Here is a 27,986-nt window from a genome sequence, read left to right on the forward strand (position 1 = left end):
GGAACGACATTTTCTTACCTGAAATTTAACGGAGAACTTCAGACAGAAGGAAGAATAAAGGTGCTCGACGAGAGACACAGAGATAGAGAGATAACGCGATAAAAGAGAAAAGCTCTCTGCAACTAAAACCGAAAGAATCAAAAAGGAAAAAACCCTAATCATCGAAGAAGGATTTTAATCGATCGTACGTAGATTCATGGCGGAACAGGGAACTTCGGCCGATTCATACATTGGTAGCCTCATCAGCTTGACATCCAAGTATGAGATTCGCTACGAGGGCGTTCTCTACAGCATTAACACCGAAGAGTCCACCATAGGATTACAGAATGGTACGTCCGGGGATTCCCGTCTCGTTCTCGTTGCATTTCTTTGTGAATCCTTGCAAGGCTTTGCTTTACGAATTCCGTGATCGAAAGCGGATTTGGGTACAATGTGTTTGATTTTGATTGATAATGCGGTGCTAAAGAATTCATTGCCTGTGACTAGAGTCGCTTACAATGCAATCTTTCTGTTGTTTCCTTGGGATTCTGATGTTCTTTTTTTCTAAATAGGTTACTAAGATTTTGCCATTTTAAAGAAAATTCTGCGCCTTTAGCTGAAGTAGAAACGCCGAAGAGTGGCGACAAAATTGAAGGAAGCGGCTATTAGAAGCATCTTTTATTGTTTAAAATATAATATATTTCTGTATTCGGGATTTTATGTTTTCTTTAATGCTTTTTTTAATGTTAAATGGAATTAGTATCAATTGTAGGCGTCTAAGATGCTTCGTTGCACGTGGTAGCAGAAGAAAAAGGGAAAAGCAGAGATGTCACTGGCACTGTTGTGGAAAAAGAAATGGAAAAATAGAAAATAAAATCAAGAGCATATATTCTTTTGTGAACGAAGGAAGGATAAAACAAATGATGGTACTTTTCAATTGTATGGAGTCATGTCTGTTCCTTATAGAATATAGCTTCTTAAGATAATGCAAGTTATTAAATGATCAGTCAACATAAGAAGGATTGAGCTATCTAAAGAGAAACTATGGTGTCCTTTTTTAATAGATTGAGAAGGTAGAATAATTAGAACAATATTCTGTTCTACTCCTAGGGCTGTCAAACTTGGTAGTCATCAAAAGAGTGAAAGATGAGTCCATATCTTCTCCTTGTATTCTTTTATGGACCTTCCTGTGTTGGGAATTTGTTGGAATATATATAGCTTCATGAGATATTTATTAACAATCAATGAAGTTGCTATTTGTAAGGTGTTAGTAAGGATTTCATTCACCAAGTATGGTCTGTAATGTGCACATAATGTCAAAACCACAATTCCAGCACAACATTATATATCACAGTTCAAAGACTTGTAAGGGCCCATTACTTAACAATTGATATGGAACAACAGAGCAGAATGTTAGAACGGGATTCATTTAATCAATCCTATATATTTGGGGCAAGGTTTAGTTGAGTTGACTTGAGAGTTCACAGACTTATAAGATGTAATCATAGAGTATTACATGTTTGGAAGGAGTCCATCTCTTACACATCATTTACCCTAGAATCAATATTACCATATTAATATATATTAGCTATTATTACTGAGCACTTTGGAAAGAAGGTTTCTGAGAGTGATCACTTCATGCTAGAAAATGCTAAAGGTTAGGGCCATCTCTAGTCTACCCCTCCCAATACCCCAGATAGCCATTAGCCAGGAACAACATTGGTTAAAGACCCTCTTTGATTGATTTTCTATCTGAGAAGAAAGGAATGCCAGGTTTCAATGGATCATGCTGGCTTAGCTTAAGCCATATTTTTTTTGATCAGTAGCTTAGCTTAAGCCATCAATTATGTGATTGTTGCCAGAGTCACACATTAGGCTAAGGTGTTGGAAAGATCCAATGGGATCATGTGGATTCATTTGTTTCAGATTGATGTTCTGTATGAAGATGTACTTCCACTGGTTGAACTTGTGTAGATATTCCTTGATGAAGTAGACATCATTGAACTGTACTTTGGTTGGTTTTCTATATGAAATTTGGGATCATTAGGCATTGAGGGAATCTTAAGAAGAAGAGCAAATGTGGGATGTATAATGAACTTATCGGCAGGTCAAACTGTTGCAATGTCCATAGGGAAGACTGAGAAGTGCTGGCAGGGAATAATTAAGGTGGCTGTAAGGCAAGGCTTATGGAGTTTTAGTGCACCATTTAAGTTTCAGGGGTAAAAGAACAAAAGGGAAATCCTACTGAACCAAGATATATCTATTCATACTTTTATAAATAAGGAGGAAAAATACAGGGGAAGAAGAGAAGAAGGGAAGAACAATAACCATCACTGAATCAGCACTAGCAAGGTGTGTTGTTGGCATCACCATTAATAATAGAGTAGTTTCAGTTTTTCAGGCATCAACATCTTGTCCATTGAAGGATTCCTTCCCCAACTCGGAAAATCTGTGCAACATGATTTGTAAATGGAACTTTATTTTGTTGTCTTAATATAACTAGTGAAGGGCATCTTTGGCAAGAGCATGGGAGTGAGCTTTAAATGCAATGCTAATCATCCTACAACTATGAATTATAGTACTCTCATGGATTACTATTTTCTATTTTCACTTTCTAATCCCAGGCCCAACTTTTACAAGGACTACACTCAACCTTAAATTGGAAAAAAGGTGGTTTTTGGGATTTATGCATTTCACAACTTACCTATTTCACCATGTTGCAACATCTATTTGATGCAGAATTGGGAATGTATCATGTTTGGTTAAGTTGATTATTCATGCAGAAATGTTCCTTTAATGATTTGGGAAGAAATCTGGGAAGATGGATTGTCCTTGAATTTCCATTTTGACATTTCTTGAGTCACCATTCTGATCTGGTCTGGATGACCTTGTGCTTGGCATCTTAGCTCTGATACCAACTTGTTAGGGACTGCCTAACTTAGGGAATCTTTCGAGGGAGCCTACCTCCTGAATGAGAGAGAGAGAGAGATAGAGATAGAGATAGATAGATAGATAGATAGATAGATAGATAGAGAGTTCCCAAATCGATAATCCCCTCCTAACTTCCTTTCCTTATTTATATACTGCTGTTGCAATTCTGTTATACCAGCCTCTCCACTTGTCCAGTCCACTTGTCTAGTTTGTTATTTAGTTTGCTCTAGTGGTTGGCTGTTAGTTACATTCTTTAAAGGCTGGCGTGCCCTTTTCTTGTACACTTGTATTCCCTTTATTTGTGTCTCAACATTTTCCTAGTATTTGTTCATGTCATGGTTGTTTCCTTCCTATTTTTTGTTCTTTCCCACCATATCATCATTATTAATCCTCATTTTTTGGGTACCTTAAAGAACTCCTTTGTTTTTTGAAAAGTGTCCAACTTGAAGATTAACCTAGGAAAAAGTTGTGTTGTGGGCTTAAATCTACAAGAGGAGGAAATCTTTAGAATAGTAGGACTCGTGGTATGACATTAGGAGTTGGCCCTTGGATCACTTAGTTCTCCCCTTGGGAGGAAACTCAAAATCTAAAGGTTTTCGGAATCTGGTTGTGGAGAGATTTGCTCGTAAGCTAGCTTTGTGGAAGAGAAATTATATATCCATGGGAAGGAGAATGAATTTAATCAAAACTACTTTGGCTAACCTTCCTATTTATTACTTGCCCACTTTTAAAATTCTAATCAAAATAGCAAGAAGTTGGAGAAGATGATAATGGGTTTACTTTGGGAACTAGGAGATGAAAAGAAAGATCATTTGGTGAAACAGGAGCAGGTGTGTAGACCAAAGGACAGGGGGGCCTTGGGATAGGGAACTTAGTCCAGAAAAACATAGCTCTTTTAGGCAAAATGTCTTTGGAGATTCTCCTTAGAACAAGAAAGGCTCTGGCACAGGGTAATTGAAAGTATACATGGGTGGTCAAACAATGGCTTGGATGCAAAAATAGCCCCTAAGGCTTCATCAACATTTCCCTAGAAAGCAATTCAAGTGATCTATCCTTCCTTCCTCAACCATATTGGATATGATGTGGGAAATGGGAACAAGGTCTTGTTTTGGGAAGACCTTTAGCTGTGAGAACAACCTTTGAAAACACGATTCCTCTTACTGTTTGCTTTGTCAGAAGGGGTCTTAGGGAGATGGAATGTGAGTCTCTAATACATCTATTGGCCGAGCTGGAGTAATTTTTCCTGGACTAAAGGATAGATGACACAAAGGTTTGGACGATCCCTACTGATGGCATCTTCACCTGTTCTTTTTTCAATAACCTAATTCAGCCTACAACCTTGGGTTTAAACCTCCTGGTTAAAGAAATTTGGAGCAAGCTGATTCTACCAAAAATTCAGGCCTTTTGTTGGGAGATTTTTCTTGGGATGATAAATACCTGTGACTTGCAAAACTAGTGGAGAAAGTTTTTCCCATTTGTTTATTCACTGTGCTTTTGTACTTTCTATTTGGGAGCATTTTTGTTCTCTTTTTGGTTGCTGATGGACACCTCCTTAGGATGTGGTGGGTCTCTTTGATCCACACTTCTTGAGACAGTCGAAGAAGAGAGGAAGAATTCTGTGGAAAGCAGTGAGAGCAGCTCTGATTTGGATTATTGGGAAGAAAGGAATTGGAGAATCTTCAATGGAAAGAGTAGGCTTGTGCCGGAGATCATGGAATCCATCAAGATAAAGCTGCACATCGGGTAAAAACCTTGGAAAGCTTCCATTACATTTCCTTTAATGACGTTGGGATCATGGAAGGAAGTGGCAAATTCAGCTCAAGAGAAAGAAAGGATGGTTATGGAATGGAGACCACCAACACTCAATGCTGTCAAACTAACAGTGATTTAAAAGGTGCGCATGAGGAGTGCCTAGGCGCATTTTAGGGTAGTCGCCTCGCCTAAGTCCTAGGCGCAACACTTTCAAAAGGTGCACACCTGATGCACCTTGCGTCTTGGCCCAGACATGCGCCTTTTGAAAATTGTACATTTTTTTTTGTTTTTTTGAGCCGGCTGGGCTGGGGGCTCCACCGCTGGACCTCAACCATGCCTCCCAGAACCCCCTATTTGCTAATGTTGTTCATTCATCTTAATAAAATATCTTCTTAAAAGGCAATTAAAATTATAATATCATTATCTTTTGTGTGAGAATTAAGAATTTAAGACCCGAAACATGGGCTTGTTTGGACTTGCCTCGAGGGGCGTGGCACAAAGGCGACTCATAGGATCAAGATTGCAATATGTTTATGTATTTTAATTTTAGATAATGGGTTTTTTAAACCATTAATTTTAAAATTTAAGCATATATTTCTTATTAATATTATGTTTAATATATATTTTTGAATTTTTTTGTATTTTAATTTGACCGTTGCACCTTTTTTGTGCCTTGCGCTTTTAAAACACTGAACTAAACTTTGATGGAAGCTTTTTGGGAAATGAAGTAAGGGCTGGTTAGGGGGTGGTTTTCGTGATATAGAAGGTGGGATACTAGCACTTTACTCAGGTCCTGTAGAGTAAGGAGATCTACTAACAGCAGAATTATTGTCTCTGTTTCAAGGGCTGAAATTTGCAAGGCAGTTTGATTTTCAGTTGCTAGTAGTGGAAGGGGATTTTCAGGTGGTAATTTCCTGGACACAATTTCACAGCCAAACTCCTTGGGTCTATAGGCACAGGATCAGGGAAATTGAAAGCTTAATAAGGGAATTGAATGTTACGTTTAAATGGGTGAGAAAAACTGCAAATGGCATGGCAGATGCTTTAGCTAAACATGGGGCAAATAGGCAGCAGTTATTTTGGGCTAAATTGTATGGCTGGGTATGGGGACTGCAGTTTCTAGTTGTATTTGATTATCTCTATGGGTGTGGGTAACTTACCCACAGATTTGTAACCTCAAATTTGATATATTGTTTAATAATACTTACCTTTTTTGATAAAAAATCCTCAAATTTTTTGGGTGAACTGTTAGCCAATTCTGTTTTATGAGTGGGCAATCCCTAAAGATGTGTATTTTTTCTTTAACTTCTTCTGTACAAATGCTGCATTCTGGTTTATTTTCAACCTCCTATTAACAAGCATTTTCTTTGTCAGAAATTTTCCATTTAGAATTATCCCGAGGAAAATCTTCAATATGGGATAACATTTGATTTTCCATATGTTAATTACTTTTATAGATTGCTCTTGTGGGGCTTCCATTGGATTTGGTCACTAAGCTTTTTTAACTGAGAAATTTCCTTTTGTATCTAGTTCTAGGCTCCACTACATTTTGTCTTCACCCTCTACCATTGGGATTGATGCATCTTGGATTTCTTTTTTGATGGAATCTGGCACTATATGCCCCATGGAGTTGAATTTCCATGTTCTGTCAGAAGCATTGTTTAAGTCCTTGACTTTGATATCTTGCCTATCTTTCATGTATTCTGGTTATAATTGGGCTATTGGGTAACTGGTTGTCTATCCAGAAGGATCACAAGGAAAAAGAGAATATCTTGGCTGATAGCTTGGCAACAATGGAGAGGCTCAATATTATTGTGTACTTGTGTGTGTGTGTGTGTGTGTGTGTGTTTGGGTGTGGGGGGGTGTTTAATCCGGGATGTCATTGTGTTATGTGCTATTTCATACTATTATGGTGCTTGATCTTTAGACTATACATGATTCCCTTTTCTTCAAAGGTTAAGGGGTTGCAGAATTTACTTTTTCATTCTATAGAATATTAATATATTCCCATTTCAACTAGAGAATGATGTCTTGCCTTTGCTTTGATGAGAATGGCTTTCATATATGCTTTTCTATTTGTATCTATGTCCATGTTTGTTTGGTACTGTAGATTACAGATAATTTATGATTATGCAGGTTCGAGATGCCTATCTTTTCCATTTTTTTAAATATCCTGACTACATGGTTAAGACTTTTCCTTTGGGATCTATATGTTATAGCAATCCATTTTTATTTGACTTCAATTCTCTTTGTTGGGAGTTGGTGCCTCTTTTTTGTACTGCCTTTACTTGTTATCTAGAAGACTAATCAAATTGCCATTTCTTTTTTATACATTTTCCTTGAAGTTATTCATTATCTATAATATTTTTTTATTATGCCTGAAATAGACATTAAACAAACTGCTCTGCAATTTTCCATGATGAGTTGTGAATTTTAGTAAGCTACCATGCTGGATAAATTAATGAATTCTTGTAGCCTAAATTAATTTTGGTAGGTGCCATCTTTTTGGTCTTTACCTCCTATGTTGCTTGATTGCAGTCAGGTCATATGGAACTGAAGGACGAAAGAAAGATGGTCCACAGGTTCCTCCAAGTGATAAAGTATATGAATACATTCTGTTTCGAGGAAGTGATATCAAGGCGAGTGATGGATTTTTACATTGATGCATCAGTTTGAAATGCTGTTAACATGTTGTGGGACCTTCTGTTAACTGATTTTCAGTAGCTTAAGTCTACTTGGATATAGCAGTTATTTTTTTCATTATCATCTTACTTTTGCATTCCCACATTTTTCTTTTTTCTGGAACCAAATCTGGACTTCTTTGTTTTTGAGGAATTACTAGCTTGAAATCAATGTTTTAAAATGCGGAGGGCTGACGTGAGGCATTTCACTACCTACAGGCATGAGACGTAGTTCAGAACATAAGAAGTGTAAGCCTCCTGAACACAAGGCGCAAGCCTCCTTAAGAGAATAGGGGGAATGCGGAGGAAGGAGGAGGAGGAAGAAGAATCTCATTTTTCTTTATTTTTAATAAAAATATTTTATATTAAGAAGAATGAAGATGCATAGCACTAGTTGAACATTTTGAACTAAGCAACGTCGCAACACCATCTCCCATTTAGAGACACCTTGCCCATCAACGATGACTGTGATAGAGTCATTTAGAACCCTAACTCTTGTGTCTCTCTCTACAGGGATGCCTAGCTGCATTGCATACATCTCCTACCCCTCATTAGTTTCTCAAATTTCCTATCTATCCTTTGGATTTTAATCACCAACAAGAGGTAGACAGGCAAATTGGCTAAGCTGGATCTAATTAGTGCGATTCTCCCTCCAAAAGGCAATTAAATTTCTTTCAAGAAGTAAGTCTCTTTTCAAATCTTTCTACAATTGGGTTCCAAAAATTTCCTTTATTAGGGTTATCTCCTAGAGGCAGTCCTAAGTAATTCAAAGGCCAATTGGACACCGCACACCAAAATATTTGCATACTCTACTACCTCACCCTCCCCCATGTTGATTCCCACTATACAACTTTTCTCAAAATTCATCTTTATATTTGATATTTGCTAAAAAAGTTGTACACCAAGTTTCAACTTCCTAATCCATCTCAAATCACCTCCTTCACAAAAAAGTACCATGTCATCTACGAATTGTAAGTGGGTAATTGGTACCCCATCCCTACCAATTACTAAGTTCACTGAATTTGCTCTAGAAATTAGTCTCTCAAGGACATCTGCTACCAAGGTAAACAAGAAGGGAGGAAAAGGGTCTCCTTGTCTTGTACTCCTCAAGGCTAGGAAAAAAAAAAATCCACCATTGTCCCATTTACCAAGATAGAATAATGGCATGTCCTAACACAACCCATCGCCCATTTGTGCACCACCTGTCTCCAAAACCAAAGCTTGCCATCATCTCCAACAGAAACGACCAATCCACCATATCATATGCTTTTTCTAAATCAAGCTTGCAAACCACTCCTTTCTTTCTTGACTTCTTGAAGCTTTACACTTTTATTTGCTATTGAAATTTGATCAACTACCTAACTCCCTTTGACAAAAGCTCATTGATTAGGTGCAATGATGAGAGGGAGGACTTTCCTAATCCTAAGAGACAACATCTTAGCTATAAATTTGCAATTCGTCAAGATTATTGGTCTAAAGTCTCTTGGCTTGGATAATATCTCTCTTTTTAGGGATCAAAGCAATAAAACTAGAGTTCAGCTATGCATTAATTACTCCTATCTTGTAAAACTCACCAAAAGCTAACAGTATGCCATCTTCTAGTTCTAGTATGTCCCAACGATTTTGATAAAATGCCATTGTAAAACCATCTGGCCCCAGTGCTTTTGATCTATCCATAGAAAACACTGCTTCTTTTGTTTCCTCGAACTTAAACTTTCTTTCTAACCATTCCCTAGCCTAGGCTGCTTCTTATGATTCAGTCCTTGGGGGAGGTAACATCTCATGCCTCTTCCTAGGCTGCTTGTATTTCTGATATTTATTTCAATAAAATTACTCTCATTTATCAAAAAAAAAAAAACTTTCTTTCTAACCATTCCCTAGCCTCAGTTTCTAGTCTTGGCCACTTGGCCCACTCCATTCCTTCTACCCACACTTTGCCATTTAATGGTCTTCTAAAAGTAGACTTAAAGTGATCCACCAAAGCCCCAACAATCTCATTCTATTAGGTTATATTTGAGCCCTTCTAGCTTTGAGATAAAACTTTTCCTCCTACCATTTTCCACAATACGAAAAAAAAATTTGTATTCCTATCTCCATTTATCCATTTGTACCTTGAGTTTTGCCTCCAACTTATTTCCTCCTTGTACATGATATCCTCCAATTGCTTTCTCAAAGTCCATCTTTATTCCTTGTCTCCTTCCTCAAGAGATCCCCTACCTTTCTTCAAGTCTAGCTCCGTGATTTGGTCAACCACAACTTGCTTCCTCTCTTCTAGCCTCCTAAAATCCAATAGATTCCACTCCTTAATTTTGTCTTTCAGATATGAAGTTTCTTATTCAACCTCATTCCTTTCCATTTCACTCTAGGGTTACTTTCCACCAACAAATCCTTAACTTTTTTAATAAATCCCATTTGACAGCCACATGTTTTCAAACCAAAAAGGAGATAACCCAATATTTCTCAATTCTCCCTTATAGATCACTATTGGCCAATGGTCTAATGTTACCCTTGGAAGTGCTCTAAAAATCAATCCTCCCCAATGTTCTTCCCAATCTAATGAAAATAGAAATCCATCCAACTTAGAGCAAATCGGATTCATTTGGAGATTGGACCAAGTAAATTTGCTGTGAAAAGGTAGGAGTTCCTTAATCTCAAAGGTGTCCACAAACTGATTAAATTTCCTCATACTTGTTGTCATCCGTTGTCTGGAGTTATTGGTTTCTTCTGTGAACCTTATTACATTAAAATCACCTCCTAAGCACCAAGGTCCCTCCCACAATCCCCTAATATCCCCCACTTCTTCCCACAATTCTTTCCTCGCCCTATGATCATTGGGACCATTCACATTTTTCAGCACCCATTCAAAACCATCCTCCACCTGTCTAAATTTTAGAGGCACTGAGAATTTATCTATTAGATCTTCAAGGCCTTCTAACACATCACTTTTCCACAAAGAAACTATACACCCAGAAGAACCCCAAGAAGGTGCCACTGCCCAATTAATCTCCCTAGCCTTCCACACACTTTTAGTCCATCTATTATCAAACTCTGCCCGCTTAGTCTCCTGCAATGGCACCACATCCCAATGCAACTTCTTAATCACCTCTTTTATTATTGCTCTTTTATTCCAACTGACTGTTCTCATTTTAACCTTACCTTTTCCCCTCCTACTGCTGATAGCCTACTTATTCCCTTTTCTCCTTTCCCCTTTTGCACCAAATATTTTGTCCCCTTAACATCCCTTCTTAATCTTTTGAATTCACTCAATTTCTTTTTCCTCACCTTAATTTCATTCTTTTATGTAAAAAAAAACTTTTAGATCATTTGGATCTCAGTTTACATCTGAATTTTCCAACAAAAATTGCCATTGAGTTCCCCTACTAGCTTCCCCTTTTTCTACCTTTCTGGTATCTCTTTTCTCCTTTCACACTCATTTCCTTCCTCCCACAACCATCTCAACATTTCCATCATTCATGGTTTTCAAAAACGGACCGGACTGGAAAACCCGGGAACTGGTCAGGTGACCGGTTTCGGTTTTCCCCAAAACCGGAAATTTGCCCAAAACCATTGATTTTGGTCAGCAAACCGCTGACCCGGGCGGTTAACCGTTCGAACAGTTCAAACCAGTAATTGGACCCCTGACTGGTTCGGTCTCTGGGTTGGTTTTAAAAACCATGCCTTCATTTGTCCTACCTGTATCTTCCTCCTGCAGCTCATTTCTTTCAAATTCTTCTAGTAAGCTCTTTATCATCTCCCAAGTTCTTTTACTCCTGTCTATTTCACATCCTCTGAATTAGTTCCTTCCTTTCTCCCCTTCAACTTTCCACTACTTGCTGTCATTCAACTACCTCTAGCATGGCTTTCGGCTCTGGATTTGGAGGAGAATCTGGGAGTACAGACATAGAGTAATCATTAGTAATTAAAACCAAATTGACAAGGTTATCTGGGTCAGTGATTTAAAAGGCGTACCTAGGCGCTCAAGTGAGGCGCCTTGTGCTTTTAAAAAACTGAAATGGACAGGCATTTTGTTTGAGAAAAAGTTGCTGTTGGAGAAATCTATCAGCCCTATGTATAGACAGGAGATCAGTTGGCAGACATCCTAACTAAAGGTGATGCAGTTAGCTAGGGAAATTGGAATATCACTCAACTTGGTAAAGAGATCATCCAATGGACTTGCTGATGTATTAGCTATGTAAGGGATCATGGGCAAGAGCTGAGTTCCCATGGAAACTCACTGGTTCAGCTAGTGATGTTTTAAGCAAATTATTCTTTTATACCATCAGTTACTGATTAAAAAAATTGTTGATGGTTGTTACTGATAAACAAGGTGTACTTTGTGGAGCAGTAGAGTTGAAAGTGCAAGATTCAATATTGATATGTAGATTTGGGTTTACTAGAAGCTTGGAATTCACTTTCCTTGGGAACTGGGTTTGAGATTTGGAGGGAGAGTTTATGCTATGTTTAGGTCATCTGTTTCTTGTGTGTCTTTCGTAAGTACTTTGCTGTCTCATTTATAAAATAAGGTGAAAGCTAAAAGTGACCTAAGCATATGCACCATATACCATTGACCATATGTAACATAATGAAGTCTTCAACTTTCTAATAGCCTGTAATTATCAAAATAAATAAATAAAATTCTAATAGCCTCTTCCTCCTTTTTGTCTTGCCATATTGGAATAGCTTTCTTTCCCATGAATTTGCAGTGGGATTTGTACCAAGACATAGGAGTGCACCCTAGGTACTCAATTTGAAGAATTTCCACTGCATCAGGTCCAGGCCCTTGGACTGAGGTCCTTCAAAATTTAAGAAATGCTCAACCCAAATCTATCAATGTTGCACCCCTAGTAAGACATGATTGACTTTATTGGGTTATATCCCTTGATACATATCATTTTTGCCTCTTTCAAAAAGGAAAAAAACATGATTGGCTTAAACATTGGTGGTTCTTTTTGTTCATGCATTCTCATTTAAATTTTATGAGAACAATGCATTTTAACTATGAAACATAATAATTGTCTGTGATTTCAGGATTTGCAAGTTAAATCTTCCCCACCTGTTCGTGCAGAACAGATGGACAATGATCCTGCTATTATTCAGGTAGTTATGTTACTGTTAAATGATAAAAACATACATTATCAATTAAATGTTTCTTTTCATTTTGTGAGGTGCCCTTATCGGTTCTTTTCTTTTACTCTGCAGTCACGTTATGTCTATGGACCATCATCTTCTTCAGCATCAGCTTCAACTGGAGGTGGAACATGGACAGATTTGAGCTCCCAAGGAGAATCTTTGGCCTCGGCCTTCCCCAGGACAGCCTGTCCAACTGCATTGTCTTCTTCATATCATAATCAAACCCACTTTGATTCATGGGCTTCTTCTTCTTCTTCTTCTACTCAACATACAAATGGGTCATCTCTTTCCATGCCGATGTACTGGCAAGGGTATTATGGGTCATTAAATAACCTTTCACATACTCAACCTCAATCTATGCCTTCTCAGTCACCTTCTACAATGTCTGATCCATTGATGTTGCAGAATAAGTTGCAATATCCTGAACTTCAGGTACCCTTGAGCACAGGAGTGGCAAAACCTGTACCTCCACTTATCCCTACATCAGGATCAGCTCCTTCAAATCTTTCTCCCACTCTGACTCCATCACAATTTTCTACTTCCCCTACTGACAAATCATCTTTGTCCATTAAGGCATCTCTTCCATCTCATGCTTCATCTATCACCGCTAATCTACTAACTGCTCAGGATATAAATGGGGTCCCAGCTTCAACATTTTCAAATGCCATGTCTGCCCAATCATCTAACACTTCTGTTCAATCCTTGCCCTACTCTGCCTCTTCTGCTTCTGGTTCTACTTCTGGTTCTTTACTAACAAAACCTCTTACTTTGTTAACTCCTGATCAGTTGGCACAGCCTGGGCCATTTGTGCCTTCAACGTCCCAGAAACTATATCCTGAGAAGAAAATTGAGGGTTTGATAACCATGGCATCAAAACCTTTATCCCCAGTTTCTTCTTCACCACTTCAAGAACCATTATTGCCTCTGCCTCTCTCTCCACAACAGGTTAGACAATGTGATTACCTCTCTTTACAAAAAAGTAAATGTTGTCTTTTGGTGTGAAATTCATGATTGATTTCCTATTTGATTGATTATTCACTGATGTGTTTCTTCTATATATAATGCTACTCTTGGCAATTTGTTACTTTATAATATACTTCAAGTTATATGTTGTCAAATTAGCCTTCCAAAATTGTTGGTTCCTCTGTAATACTTGTTTATGTTATTTTTCTAGGGTATTTAAATAACTATATGAGTCTTCATAATAAACAGAAAATGTTGGCAAGTTCTAAAGATGTTGCAAAGAAGAGGAGACAAAGGGGTAAAAGAAAAAAAAGAAAGCAAACATGAATGGATATCATATAAAACCACTAATCAACTTTAGTTGCAAACAGTCGAGGCTTTAAAACATGCCTAAGCCTTTTTACTGTCAAGACTTCAAGATATGGTACCTAGGTGATGATTCTGTGCAGAAGTATATATAATTGAATCTTGGAGAAACAAAGATTTTGTTTCCTTTGCTAGGGTTCACTACTTGAATAAAAGCATGAATCCTTAGACCTTTATTAATACTTACCATATCCTTTTGGGCTTCAGCCTAGCTCTTTTGAAATTCTCACCTTGATTCAGATAACTCCTTTCTAGTGCAGTAGGTCCCTTTATTATAATTTTTTTATGCACATGTAAACTATCCTAGTTGATTTATAAGGGCCTTCCCTTCTCTAGTCCCCACGAATGTGCTCATGTCTAATACTATCCATTATCCAATGTACTCTTCTCTTTCATCCATTTCAAAAATCCTTTTCTCCATTGTGTTTTTTCTCTTCGTTGCCTAAATTTTTTCTATTTCTTTCCCTTGTTATACAACATGCTGGCCTTATTCTTTGATAGATTGGAAAGAAATATCAGTAAAAGAAAAAGAGAGTATACAAGTAAAATATGTTTACACCAAAGACTCTGATACAATGGTACCCAGATATTTGTACATAAGTGCCATGTCATGTCAGATATTTCAATTTTTATTGTAAATCCTATGCCTGACAAGTTATCCAACAATAGCTGATTTAATAATCAGATTTTCTTTTCATAAATGATAGAAATTTTATTAGAACATAATTATCACAAGATTACAGAGTACAACCAGCGGAGGCGAGAGATGCAGCCCCAGCCGTATAAACGGATTACAACTGAGCTCAGAATAATTCAGACTTATGCACCCCCTGTTTTGCAAAGAAATCAGCCATCCCGTTACTGACTGCCTTTCCCATTGGACTGAAATTGTCATATCTCTGACCAGCCACTTAAATATTTTTGTATATTCTTTGTATTTCCAAATTACAGTTTCAGGTTCCTTCAACCATCCTATTACCAGTTAAGAGTTACCTTCAATTAACAGCCTATCATAATTTAAAGTTTAAATCTCTAGCAATCTGTACTCCTTGCAGGAAAGCTTGGAGCTCTGCAAAAACCGAGTCCCCTACTCCAACTGAACCTGAGAACACAGCAACAACTTGACCTTCATACTTTCTAAAAACTCCCCCTATACCAGTGGCCAGCCGGGCCTGGGTTCCCTAGGCTACTGCCATCAAAGTTCAGTTTGATGAATCCTTCATTCGTTGGTTTCCAGTCCATAACAGGTTTAACCCTTGTAGCAGAACTTCTAGCTACAGCTTCCAAGTTTCTCCGCATATGACATATCATCGAAGGAGAAATCAGAAAATAACTTTAGGGACTTGGCCCACATTAAAGCTCTATATAAGATGCAATCCAGAACTGCTTCCTTATTTCTTTCTTTATCATTGAACACTGCCATTCCTTCCCTCCCACACTGTCCAAATCAGTGCAGCCCTGATACATCTCTGTAGAATTTTACCCCTTCTCTTTGCCCAACCGAACTACTCTAGGCTTACTAAGAATCACATAATCTAGGATCACCTTAGGATTGTTGCATCACAGTAAAACAGTGAAAAGTTCTTAATCCCATTACCTTTTTTCTTCTTTTTTCTGCTAAACTTCTTAACCCCATCTATAACTTCTTTTTGGCTCATGCTATGATTATTTTGTTTTATTGGTAACAATCGAAAGTATTTATTGCAAAGAATGAATGAAGACAGGCTTATCTAATGTCAACAAGCATGTCCAATGTACAAGGAGGAATAGATGCCCTTCAAAAAGGATACACTTTTATGGCAAGGTAGATGAACAAACGGCAAGGTAGAAAGGGCGGAGCCTTCGCCCGGACTAAGTGAGTTTCAGAAGGAAAGAATAGCAGAGGAACAGTCAAGGCAGAAGAAGTTGGGAAAGTTGGGTGGTCTAAGGGGATGCAAAACCTGAGAAATGGGCGGAGGCGCCAAGCTGAAACATATGCAGAAGCTGTCAACAGCTCTTTATGGTCGGAAGAAGGTTCGATGGAGGTTAGTGCAGATAAAGCTGGCCTGTACATGGTAACAGGGGAAGTGGAGAATGAGAAGAGAAGCCAAGAAAACACCATGAGATCTTTGGAGGAGATCTCCTCCATGAGATCTTTGGAGGGGATTAAACAATGGGCCATCTGGAGATGGAAACTGAGAGGGGGACTGAGAATCCGAAGGTTACTGGATGCCAAGCTTCTTTTCATCTTTGTGAGTGAGGAGGAAGCCAAGAAAACTTGGTGCCTGGGAGACAGGAAGTTTGAAGGGGAGTTACTTCGTCTGGTGCCTTGGGACATGGGATGTTTAGCCTGGAATGAAGGGGAAAGGAAAGATTTCTAGGAGAGAGTTTTTGGCCTACCTTTGCACCTTTAGAGTATGAGTTTAGTAGAGAAAATCAGAAATATCTGTGGGGGTTACCTTGAGATGGACGATTCTAACCAGGCTAAAGAAACGACGGAGTGGATTAGGATCAAGGTAAAATGGAAAGGGTACCCGCCGAAATCCATTAGAATAAAGGATGGGGTCCAAATGGTAGAGGCAAGTATATGGATGGAGATCCCACCTGTTCGTGTTGACAACTAGACAGTCCGTTCCTTGTTAGTGCAGCAGAATAGGAGTGGATCGACAAAGTTAGGGCGGGATCGAATATTTCTGCAGAAGTGGGGAGAAGACTAAAGGGGAAGGAGATCTGGTCGGAGGAGGAAGCAGGGGGGTCGGTTGTCGCCAGAGAAGGAGGCACAATGCTGAACACCACAGTGGAGTGTTTGGATACTTAGTTGAGTAAACCCATAGCTGATGTGGCGGAACCGGGCAGCTTGATGTCTGATGAAGCTGGGAAGACAGTTGATGCTCCTTGTCAACCTGGACAGTTGACAGCTTGTGGTGTTCAAATTTCAAACGAGGACCGCCTAGTGGAAAGGGTAGCAACCCATTGTATCCAACCTTTAGCTGGGATGGGAGTAGTTTTTTTTCTTTTTTTTTTGGTAGAGTAAGGGTGAGCTACACAAGCCTGGGGGTAGCTCTTCCCCATAATTCGCACCAGCAAATGAACTCTAGCGGCTTAGGAAGCACATGGAGAGAATTGCTAACAAGAGCATCTGATTCCAGAGCATGTTTCGCCAACCAATCAGCTGCTTGGTTACCTTCATGAAGGGCATGAGAGAAAAAGACACCACAGTCCAGCAACTCCACCAGTTTGAAGCATTCATCAATGATAGTCCGAATTCTCCATGGCGGGTCAAAGCGTCTTCTTGATGCAGGAAATGACGATGAGTGAGTCACCCTCAATGTAAATGGATTGATCTCTGAAGCTAAAAGCCATATTGAGGGCTTCCCAAGCAGTCCATGCCTCAACAAGATTTATCGATGCCTCCCCGATAGGACAAGCTTTCAGATCCAAGACTTCCCCAAGGGAGTTCCTGGCAATACACGCAACAGTACAACGACCCCCACTATTACGGGAAGCATCAAAATTGATTTTGATAACCCCTGGTTTTGGGTTCCTCCAATAAACTGAGTTCTAAACTCTTTTATCAATCTTGTCCCTTGTTGGGCTGTTACAAATCTCCAGTTGGTTGTAGAAGATTGAGCTTTATCAATGATCCCAACCGGAGTGATGTTGTTATTAAAAGTTTTCTCATTTCTATTCTTTCACAAGAACCATAGAATAATGCTTGCTTTTTCTCTGCTTAACTGAGTTACATGGTTGTTAATCATGTTTGACCACCAACTATTAATAGAAATTTCATTGTCCATTTGGTTCACAATGTCTTGGCCCACTAGCCTCCAAATCTGTTTCGCAGTCATGCAATTTTTGAAAATGTGATCAATATTTTCGTTATCTCCACAAAAGTTACATGCCTCATTTATGGTCATACCCCTCTTTCTAAGGAGGTCTTTGGACGGCAGTTTTTATGATTAAGGAGCAGGAACATGAAGATTCTTATCTTGGGGGGTGGGGGGCATTGAGGCCCCAAATAGTGTTTAGGAAGCCTTTGTGCTGCACTTGCACATTATGCCTAACACAAGCTTCTTTGTACGCTGATCTTATAGTGAAATTCCCCTTAGGGTTGGGTCTCCAAATGATTTCATCTTCTTTTGCATTCGAAGGGATGAAAATCGTTTTTATCTTGTTCCAAATCGGCTTTGGGACCATTTTGCAGATTTGATCTTCCTTCCAAATCATTCTATCATGATCAATACAGTCACTAACTTTTAAGATCTTCATTAGCAAGAGTGTCCTTGAAAATCCCACCGGGGGGGGGGGAAGAGATGGACCAAAGGAAGCTTTGCGGTAAGGGGGTAGCAGGGAATCAGGCCTTGTAGTGCTGGCGTTGGACCACCTAACCCAAATCGATTCTTTTAGCCGTCGCAAGTACCAATCAACCCAACTAAACTTTTAAATGGGTTGGGTTAGGGACAAATCAGCCCCCTTCCTGTCCTCCTTTTATTCCTACTGTTAATCCCCTTCCCCAAACCTATAGTTCTCCAAAGTGGGGTTTGGGAACCAAGGAGGGAGTTGAAGCAATAGGCGACAACCAACAGGAGCAGTTTCTTGGGAGGCAACTCTTCTCCCTGATGAAAGAAGAGAGACCCAACAATGATTGTAGTGCAGAAAGTTTGGGCAGCCAGTTGATAGAGACAGAGACGACGGGGATGGTACAAAGACTGGTTAGGGAAAGGAATGATGGCGTAAGTAGAGTGGTTGACAGGGGGAAGGTGGGTTGGGTGAGTCAAACCCCAATGTCGAAGTGTTGGAGGTAAGCCTTTTCGCCCTAATACCTACAGAATGGCCGTTAGTGTGGGAGGCTTCAACAAGCTGTTTTGGGAGTAAGCCACAAAACAAGAGTTTGGAATTGGCTCTTATAGCTGGTGTGCCAACCCCAGAACCGTCATCTTGGGTGTTATCGAAGTTTTTGGAGTTTGGGACGTTCCTGGGGGTCTCAATGAAAGGCATGGAGGAAGAAACATTAAATTTTCTAATGGGGGTGGTGAAGAAAACCTTAGAGGAGAAAGAGAAAAAGGGAAGACAGACTTAGAGGAATTGTTTAGGCTGGCTTGGGGACTGAGCGATAAGGCAAGTTGGTGTCAAAGGAAGGCAAAGAGAGGGAAATAAGGGAAGAAGTTCTCTATAACAGAGGACGGAGGTTACAGGTTTTTTCTATCTGGTGATTTTCTTAACCATGAAATTAGTATCCTGGAACATGTGAGGTTTGAACTCAGGTCGCCGGAGGATGGTTGCGGGTTTGGTGGTGAGGTCCTGGAAGGTAGACATTCTTTTCTTGCATGAAACAAAAATGGAGGTGATGGAAGCTCAAATCATTAGAAGCATTTGGGGAGACCGGAGTTGTGTTACCGGCTGAAGGTATAGCTGGGGGTGTGGTGGTGATTTGGGACATTGATACAGTGAAGGTAAAAGCCCCAGAAGTGGGGCTTTTCTCAATTTCATTTTGGTGAGCGCTATAGAGGAAGGCTGGGACTTTTTTGTTACTGCAGTTTATGGTCCAAATGAGAACAGTTTGAGGGATCTCTTTTGGGTAGAACAAGATGGCATGAGACAAAAATGGGATTCTCCTTGGGTGGTAGGAGGCGACTTCAATACGATCCGGTTTTCTTATGAGAAGAAAGGGGGTTCCAGGCCGAATAGGGGTATGAGAGGTTTTGCTCATGGAAAGGTGAGAGTTAATGGATTTACCTCTGCTGGGTGCTAAATATACCTAGACAAATAATCAAGAAGAGGCAACGTTAGTGAATCTGGATCGTTTTGTAGTCTCCCCGGAGTGGGAAGATAAATTCCCAAATCTATGCCTCGAGGCATTGCCTAGGCCACTTTCAGACCATGCACCAATTTGTCTAGATTGCAAAGGGGTCCAATGTAAAAGTTCCCCTTTCAGATTTGAAAACTTTTGAGCAGGAAGAAGGTTTTGTGGAGAAGTTAAGGGGATAGTGGGAGGAAACACAAGTGGTGGGGACAGCAAGTCACAGATTCAGCAAAAAACTAATAAGTCCTAAAAGAGAAGATAAAAAGGTGGAGGAATGAAGACTTTAAGGGGCTGGATCAGAAGAAAAAAAGAGTGCCTAGAAGTAATACATGAAATAGACAGAGCTGAAGAGGTCTTTTATCCCAAGAAGACAGGAGGAAAAGATAAAATGTGAAGACAACTTTCGATAAGATAGCTTTCCAGGAAGAAGTGAAATGGAGGCAAAGAGCCAAGTTCTTATGGTTAAAAGGAGGTAACAATACAAAATTTTTTCACAAAATGGCAACAGCTAGAAGAAGGGAAAACGGGGAAGTGATGGAAGAGGAAGACAGAATTAAAACCAGTATAGTTAACTTCTACAAAAACCTTTATAAAGAAGACTGGAAATACAGGCCCAAACTCGATGGTTTAAACTTTGATGGGCTGACAAGTGAGCAAGCAAGGGAGCTAGAGAGGGATTTCCAGGAAGTGGAAGGGAGGCAATTATGGATATGGAAGGGGACAAAGCTCCAGGACCAGACAGTTTAGCCATGTCTTTCTACAAAAGGAGTTGGGATTTTCTGAAGACAGACATCATGAAAGTTTGAGGAATTCCATACATCAGTAACCTTAGAAAGGAGTCTAAACTCTACTTTTATCATTCTGGTCCCAAAGAAAAAAGGGGCTGAGGATATTAAAGACTACAGGCCTACTAGTCTAATAGGCAGCGTGTATAAAATCCTTGCAAAGGTGCTAGCAAAAAGGATGAAGTTAGTCATGGGGCACATTATTTCGGAGTGCCAGGAGCTTTTGTAGAAGGAAGGCTGATGGTAGATGGGGTTTTAGTGGCAAATGAGCTGATCGACTCAAGTCTGAGAAGTGGAAGGGGTGGGCTGATATGCAAAGTAGATCTGAAGAAAGCATATGATCACGTGGACTGGAGCTTCCTGGACTATGTGCTTAGAAGAATGAACTTTGGTTCTAAATGGAGAAATTGGATGAAGGTTTGTGTGGGTACTCCTTCCTTCTCAGTTCTAGTAAATGGGAAAGCTTCTGGGAACTTCAAAAGTTCGAAGGGAATCAGGCAAGGGGACCCACTATCCCCTTTCCTGTTTATTTGCGTGATGGAAGTTTTAAGCAGATTGGTGAAGAGGGCTGGTTCGGGGGGTTTCCTAGAAGGCTTTACAGTAGGTAATGAGAGGGTGGAGGTTAATTTACTGCAGTATGCTGATGACACCTTGATCTTCTGTCGTGCATAGCAAGAGCAACTCTATTTTGTGATGTCAGTGCTAAAATGGTTTAAAGTAGTCTCGGGCCTGAAAGTTAACTTAAACAAAAGTGAGTTAGTGGCTGTGGGAGAGGTGCAGGAGCTGGCTAGTTGGGCAGATTTGTGGGGATGCAAGGTGGGAAAGTTGCCTATAAAATATCTGGGCATGCCCCTAGGTGCTAAGTGTAATTCCAAAACAATCTGGGAGCCAATTATTGGAAGACTTGAAAAGAAGCTAGGATCCTGAAAAACCAAGTATCTTTCTTATGGAGAGGCAAGGTTACCCTGGTGAAAAGTGTGTTATCCTCCCTCCCAAATTATCTGCTTTCCTTGTATCCAATCCTGGCAGGAATGGCTGCTATCATCGAAAAGAAGATGAGGGGTTTCCTCTGGAGAGACTAGAAAGTGCAGAAATACCACTTGGTGAACTGGAACAAGGTATGTCAGCCCCAAGCTGTAGGGGGTCTGGGGGTTAGAAGGGTGAAAAGTATCAATACTGCTCTGCTGGGGAAGTGATTTTGGAGATTTGGGGAAAGTCAAGGAGGGCAGTGGAAAAGGGCGGTGCAGGCCAAGTATGGTGTTAGAAATATGGGATGGGATCCAGGAACTTCAAATCACTCCTAGGGATGCTTGGTTTGGAAAGATATTGAGAAATCTTACCATTGGTTTGCAAAAGGTGTGAAATTCAAAGTAGGAAATGGGGAGAGGGTCAAATTCTGGAAGGATGTTTGGTGTGGGGAGAGACCTTTGAATGAGAGGTTCCCTGTTTTTTTTTTTGAAGTTGTAGCAAACAAGGAAGCTAAGTTGCTGAAAGTTTGCAAATCCAAGATGATAATGTGATTTGGATCCCATAGTTCAGGAGGAATCTAAACGATTGGGAAGTGGAGTGGATGGAACTTCTGCAACTCCTTTACGGTACTCAAGTGGTGGAAACAAGGGCTGATAGTAGAATCTGGAGGTGGGAGAAGATTGGAAAGTTTACAGTGTCAAATCTTTTTAGAAGGCTGTGGACAGTTCAGAAGGACTTTCAGTTCCAACCCACATCATTTGGAGTAAAATTGTGCCTTCAAAGATATCATTTTTTTATGGACATTTTACCTCAACAAAATACTTACAAGGGATAACCTCTCTTGGAAAGGTGCTCTGCTGGACTCAAATAGCTGTGTCCTATGTGAAGGGCATCTGGAAACAGTGAATCATCTATTACTTCACTGCAAATTTTCTTCAGAGATCTGGAACAGAATCTCACAATTATTTGAAGTGAAAAGTTGCTGCCCAGGTTCAGTACAGGATTTTGTAAAAGGTGGGAGTGGAGGGCTTGAGTAAAAGACGAAGATTAGTTTGGAATTTAACCCCAGCAGTGGTTTATTGGTGTCTGTGGCGAGAAGGAAACAGTTGGGTTTTCAAAAATAAGACAAGTTCTGCTGATTCCATTTTTCAGAAAATTGTGGGAAAGATGTTTTCTTGGTTGTCTGGTAACAGGCTGGTTAGGGGTATAGGTTGTAGGTTTTGAGTCCTTTTTTGTACAGGATAATCTTTTTGTAAAGAAGGGTGGGGTTCAAGTTTAGAGGGATCAGTTTTGTGGTTCCTTTAGCACTTTATCTTGCTGTATGCTTTGTTCATATTTAATACAATGATACTTTACTTTCTCTCTCTCTCTCTCTCAAAAAAAAAAGCATGTCCAATGTACATATAAGAGATCCAAGGAAATCATACTTCATATTATGATTGTCTGCCTCCCCAGTCAGACCCTCCAATATAGATGAGTCTTGTTTGCAGCTTCCCTTGCAAGGGAACCAGCAGAAGAGTTTTCACTCCATGGGATATGGGGTCCATTTAAGCAGAATGTTCAACCTTGATGCCATAGATCTTGATTCCCTTATGCCATTGGTATGGATCCAAAGGTGAATGGAGAGGCCATCTATGATATGAAACTTGAAACATTATATACTATTACTAAATAGATCACTCCTAGTGGCAGGACCCTACAGACGTTAAGGTAAAAACACCAAAAAAAGAAAAAAAAATCTATCTAGAAACTAAAGAATATAAAAAGGACTTCAATAATTTTAACCCCTAGTTAACTACCCAGTAGCTTTTTGCAAGACTGCTTATAATCTTCACCAACAAGGATCTACAAATTTTCTTTATTTACACTCTTATATTTATTTTTCTAAAATTTACAGTTGCGCTGTATTACTATATCAAAAGGTAATTACCACAAAAGGGCTATCCATCAATCACTGATGTCTGCTGCAATCAGCAACTCTATGATAGAGGCCTTACCTTTGAGAGTGCAGCTATTCCTATCATTCCAAGTACACCAATACAAGGCCAAGGAAAGGAAGTTCTAAAGGATAGTACAAAGGGTTCGACTGTGATACCAGAAAATTACATCCAACCAACCCGTATCATAAAAGAGCTCCACCGGTACCATGTCTTTCTGGTATCATAGTTCCCTAGTTCAAATTTGCTGAAACCTCAAGTCGTCCATGAGGGAATGAGTGGAAGAAAATGATAACATGGTTTGTGGTCTGTACAAATCCGGTATATTGCATGCAGAAACAAGTGAAAGAAGAGGCAAAATAGAAGAGAAGGGTGGGAGAAGAGAAGAAAAAGGGAAGCTCAGTGCACAAGGCTCCTGCCAATGCAGGGTCTGGGGAGGAACAGATGTACGTAGCCTTACCCCTGCACATACAGAGAGAATAACCGGGAGATAATGTCTTCTGATTCAGAGAAAAACTCAATTCTCCCAGTTGGCTGATCCTCTTTATATAGCTTTCTTTCTTATGACTGAAACCAAATTGCAACATTACCCCTGCTTATGAAATATTGTAAGGCCTAAATTACCCCATTTAAGCAAATGAAGAAAAGACATATATGCCCCCAAACCCCAGATCTAAATAACAATAGACAACATGCATAATTTGCATAAATGCTCATGATCAATCTCTCAAGTCTCAACATGGGTGAAGGCACAGTTAGCAGTAAATGAGGAACCGACTCCTGAACCACTGCAAAGGTTATTGTTTGTCCTCCCTCTGAAAAGTAGATGAATTAATATATTGTCTAGAAATTCAGTCAACATGAAAGAAGCCTTGGATGGGCGCCTTCCTGATTTCCATGTGAAATGATCTAGTTGGATCAAAGAGATAATCTTAGGACTTCAGCTGGAATCTTCCTTGCCATGTGTATTATAGAGTGGCTTTTCTGGGCTAGATGTATTTGCTTCCCAATCAAATACATGCCAATGAAGATGGGGTGTCCAGAATCCAGACAATCATTCCATTTATTACCTTGTCCTTGATGGTGGCATTTTGGGATGATGCAATATTCCAAAACCTAACCTCTCTTCCTCTACCAGATTTATTATTACCACGACATCCACATGCAACACCTTTGCATCAGCACCACGACCAGCTCTCCCTATTGCAGCAAGAATTGATAGTTTAAATCCAATGATAACCCACAGTTTTCTTATGTAATGAAAGTGTGACAAGTCCCCAAGTATTCTTATGTGGGGTTATCATCTCCTTCCGTAGCTGTGCTCCACCCAGGATCATATGACTCCCTCTGTAGATTTGGGATTAGAAATTAAAGATAAAAAAGTGATGAAACGAGAAACAGGAGACAGGCATAAGAAACAAAATTTTCAATATGATGATGGTAAAAATCTTTTACCTCTATGAAGAGTAATATTATGTGATATGTCTAGGTTCTCATATGGAGCAAATACTGGAGTAGGATCACCTGGGTAACCGGTTTGACATCAGAAAATGGACCTTGTATTTGCTTCTTGTTCTCTTCTGATTGTTAATAAATTTTTGTTTTTCATCCAGAAAAACCAGTGTTCTCTAGCTCCCTTCTTTTGTTAAGATGATTCTAGTAGGACCGACATCATGGATATACATGTTCTTGTAGTGCTCTATACTTGCAAAACTGCAACCTATTTCATTGAGAATCTTTTGTGATCCCAGTGCTGTACAGTACTGCTTCGTGTAATTTGTTAGTCCTGGAAACCACAACCTGAATTTTTGTTTCATTGTGCAGCTTGGGCTTTTGGCCTAATGGAGTTTTCTTTTCTTTCTATTTCGATACATGAATGTATAAGTAGGGCTAAATTTCAAATATTGTCCTGAGGAATTTTGTCTAGCTTTACTTAAGGGAAGGAAAAGAGAAAAAAGTTCATTCTTGTCTGTACAGTTCTTAGGTACATCTCCTAGATAAAAATTGAAGTTCTAATATCTTATCCAAATTCTCTCTGCCTTTTGTGTAAAATTTTGCAGTCTCAACATTCTCTGACACAATTTACTGAAGAATTTGACTTTATGGCCATGAATGAAAAGTTTAAGAAGGATGAGGTATGGGGATATCTTGGAAACGCAAAGCAAGGGTCTAAAACAGAAGGGACAGAGGAAAATTCAACTGATCAATGTGTGAACAATGATGAGGATAATGGTCAGACAACCAAATTTATTGTCAAAGTAGGTCCTGAAACCTTTATTCTCATTCTAGTTTTAATTTGTCTCCCAATTTAGACATCATTAAGATTAGTGTAGCAACTTTAAGTGCCAGATTCTCTATTAAGCTATTGTTGCTGAAAAACTGAAGTGATGTTCTTACTGTTGAAAGTGAACTTGAGCTCTGTTGTATCTGTATGCAGCCTGTATATGTTAAGGATGAATTCTTTGATACACTTTCTTGCAACTCACTTTCCCATGGAGCGAAGAATGAACGGCCTAAGTTTTCAGAGCGAATGAAACTTGATATTGAGGTTTACTTTTTGGGTTTTCATTTCTTCTCTTTAGAAGTGGAATGCCAGGAAACATAGTATTGTTGATGACTAACAAACTCTTCAATTTGTCTTGCAGACCTTTGGCGATTTTCAGCAGAGGCCTCGTTTATCTCGTGGTGGTCGTGGAAGTGGCCGTGGTAGACATTACAGGGGCTCACATAACTGGGGAAGGGGATATGGCTATGGTGGGAGGGGTCGTAGTGGCTATACACCCCTTTAACATTTCAAGCTTTTATGCCATCTGAAGGTGCCATGCTCTGCTTGTATTTGGCAGTACCATTCGAATTTGGCTTCTAGGGTATTTGTCACAATTTTGACTGCAGCTTTCTGGGGAATCTATGCTAATGTGAAATATCTTTTTCTTGGTAAATCATGCAAATGTTTAATGTGTAACTTGTAGAGTTTCTGGTTATTGAAGGTCCTTTTTTGTCCATGGGCCAGCGTTTCCATTCAACTATAGGGGGCCATCAGTTCCCGGTTGATTGATTTCATAACCTGAAAAACTTCTGGATTTAGTTTGGTTTGTGTTTATGCAAACGAATGCATTTTTGAGTATGTACTTTCTCACGTACTGAATCAACTGAGCATGCTTATAGGGGGCTTTGTGAATGATGAAACTAGCTTTCTATACGAGCATTGTACTTACCGAATTTTCTCATGTATTACCTTACCAAAAAGTTTCTATCAAATTTTGAAGTGTATTACCGAATCTGGTTATGTCAAATTATGTGAATATACTTTGTTTATTCTTTATTCCATGACATCTATTATTATCTCCAAAAAAAAAAAAATATTGGTATTCATTGCAGTCAATTAGTTAAATTTGAACTTTTGATTCAGAGCCAAGGTTGCTAGCAAAAGTGATGCAAATTGGGCAAATTGGTCTTCCATGAGCTCATCAAGGGTTATTGCCCTGGAATGTGGAAAGACGGCCTACAAGAGCCTTTGTTCCATTTGACTAAAACCTATATTAATAACCTTTGCTTTTTGCTGCAGGGAAAATTTGGTACCGGTTCAGGTGATGATTTGCTCAGAGGAAACAGAAGGCCTACTGGTAAAGAATTGATCCTTTGATAAAGGAGAGATCCCAACTCAAGTGATGGTTATAATATTAATAAAAAGTAGGGTTATATATGCTGTATTTTTAAAATTTTTTCGTACTGTTTTTCCTGGTTGGTGTGGGGCGGGGGGTGGGAGGTGGGAAACTGAGGACCTGTTTATCAGTTTTTCAAGGGATGGAGGTTATTCTGACAGGAAAGGAACCTCCCTGAAGCTATGGCTATGGCAATGACGTAACTGAACCATGAAGAGTACCTTTTGTTTTTGATTTATATTACTAGACTCCTTGCAGAATTAAAACCTAAGGAAAGCATGGGGCCGACCGTCGAGGTGGTGTTGCCCGTGGGTGTATTGGGTGGTTGGAGTAGGAACCGGCAAGGAAACCTAATTGCATTGCTTGGTTGCTGAAAGCCTGAAACCTATCCACGGATGGCAAATTGGCTGTTGGCACTTTCTTACAGAATGGTTCGTATACGGAGATATTCCCAATGCAAGGCTGTAAAGGCTGTTCAACAGTGTTCAAATGGGCCTTGCACTGATTGAAGCCGGTCTCTGACGGAATTTAGCATACAAATGGTCCCCATGACTTGGAATCTTGTGAGTTGAACAATTGGATTTGGATGAAGTACTTGTCCTTTTGAAACAACCCAGAGGTTGACAGGAAGTGCCACTGATCGGTGGATGATGACCAAGGTTCAAAATATTAGTATCAGAAAGTTTATGGATCAGGTTGGAAATGGATGGGTCGCCATACAGTTTGATATGGTTGAAAGAGCTGGATACCCATTTGCTCTCATGAATCCCATAAATACATTATCACACTAAATTTGAGGGTTTTTTTTTTTTTTGAAACCGCTATTTTTTAATGCATTACCCCAACCACTATAAATTAGGATGTACGCGCTCCCACTTGAGGTTGAAATAACCATGTATAAGATACAAACACAAAAGAATACTGCAATGGATTGTTTAAAAGAATCCATTACAATAAAAAAAAAAAATGAATCCATTGCAAATGGCTGGAGCGGATGCCACTTGTTATCTTTTCTTCTCATATTTTACTTACGACCTCTGCTCAGAGTA

The 27,986-nt window shown here is 39.5% G+C and overlaps 1 protein-coding gene across 2 annotated transcripts; it reads left to right on the plus strand.

Annotated features, from left to right (window-relative positions):
• LOC148873587 (protein decapping 5-like) lies at positions 1 to 27,946 on the plus strand. 2 transcript variants are annotated; one of them, XR_016105523.1, is made up of 8 exons: positions 1 to 329; positions 7,201 to 7,301; positions 12,372 to 12,440; positions 12,543 to 13,418; positions 25,336 to 25,533; positions 25,713 to 25,823; positions 25,921 to 26,142; positions 26,841 to 27,946. XR_016105523.1 is itself a non-coding variant. In XM_088966034.1 (8 exons), the coding sequence occupies exons 1-7, from the start codon at positions 197 to 199 to the stop codon at positions 26,062 to 26,064; spliced, it is 1,632 nt and encodes a 543-aa protein (XP_088822160.1). In that variant the 5' UTR covers positions 1 to 196; the 3' UTR covers positions 26,065 to 26,091; positions 26,841 to 27,946. The 2 variants fall into 2 exon arrangements, 1 of the variants encoding a protein (XP_088822160.1); XM_088966034.1 differs by having other exon boundaries at positions 25,921 to 26,091.
• Positions 27,947 to 27,986: the final 40 nt, after the last annotated feature.

This window comes from Nelumbo lutea, chromosome 1 (assembly GCF_056320005.1).
Source record: "Nelumbo lutea isolate HS-2025 chromosome 1, American lotus-T2T, whole genome shotgun sequence".
Classification (NCBI taxonomy): domain Eukaryota; kingdom Viridiplantae; phylum Streptophyta; class Magnoliopsida; order Proteales; family Nelumbonaceae; genus Nelumbo; species Nelumbo lutea.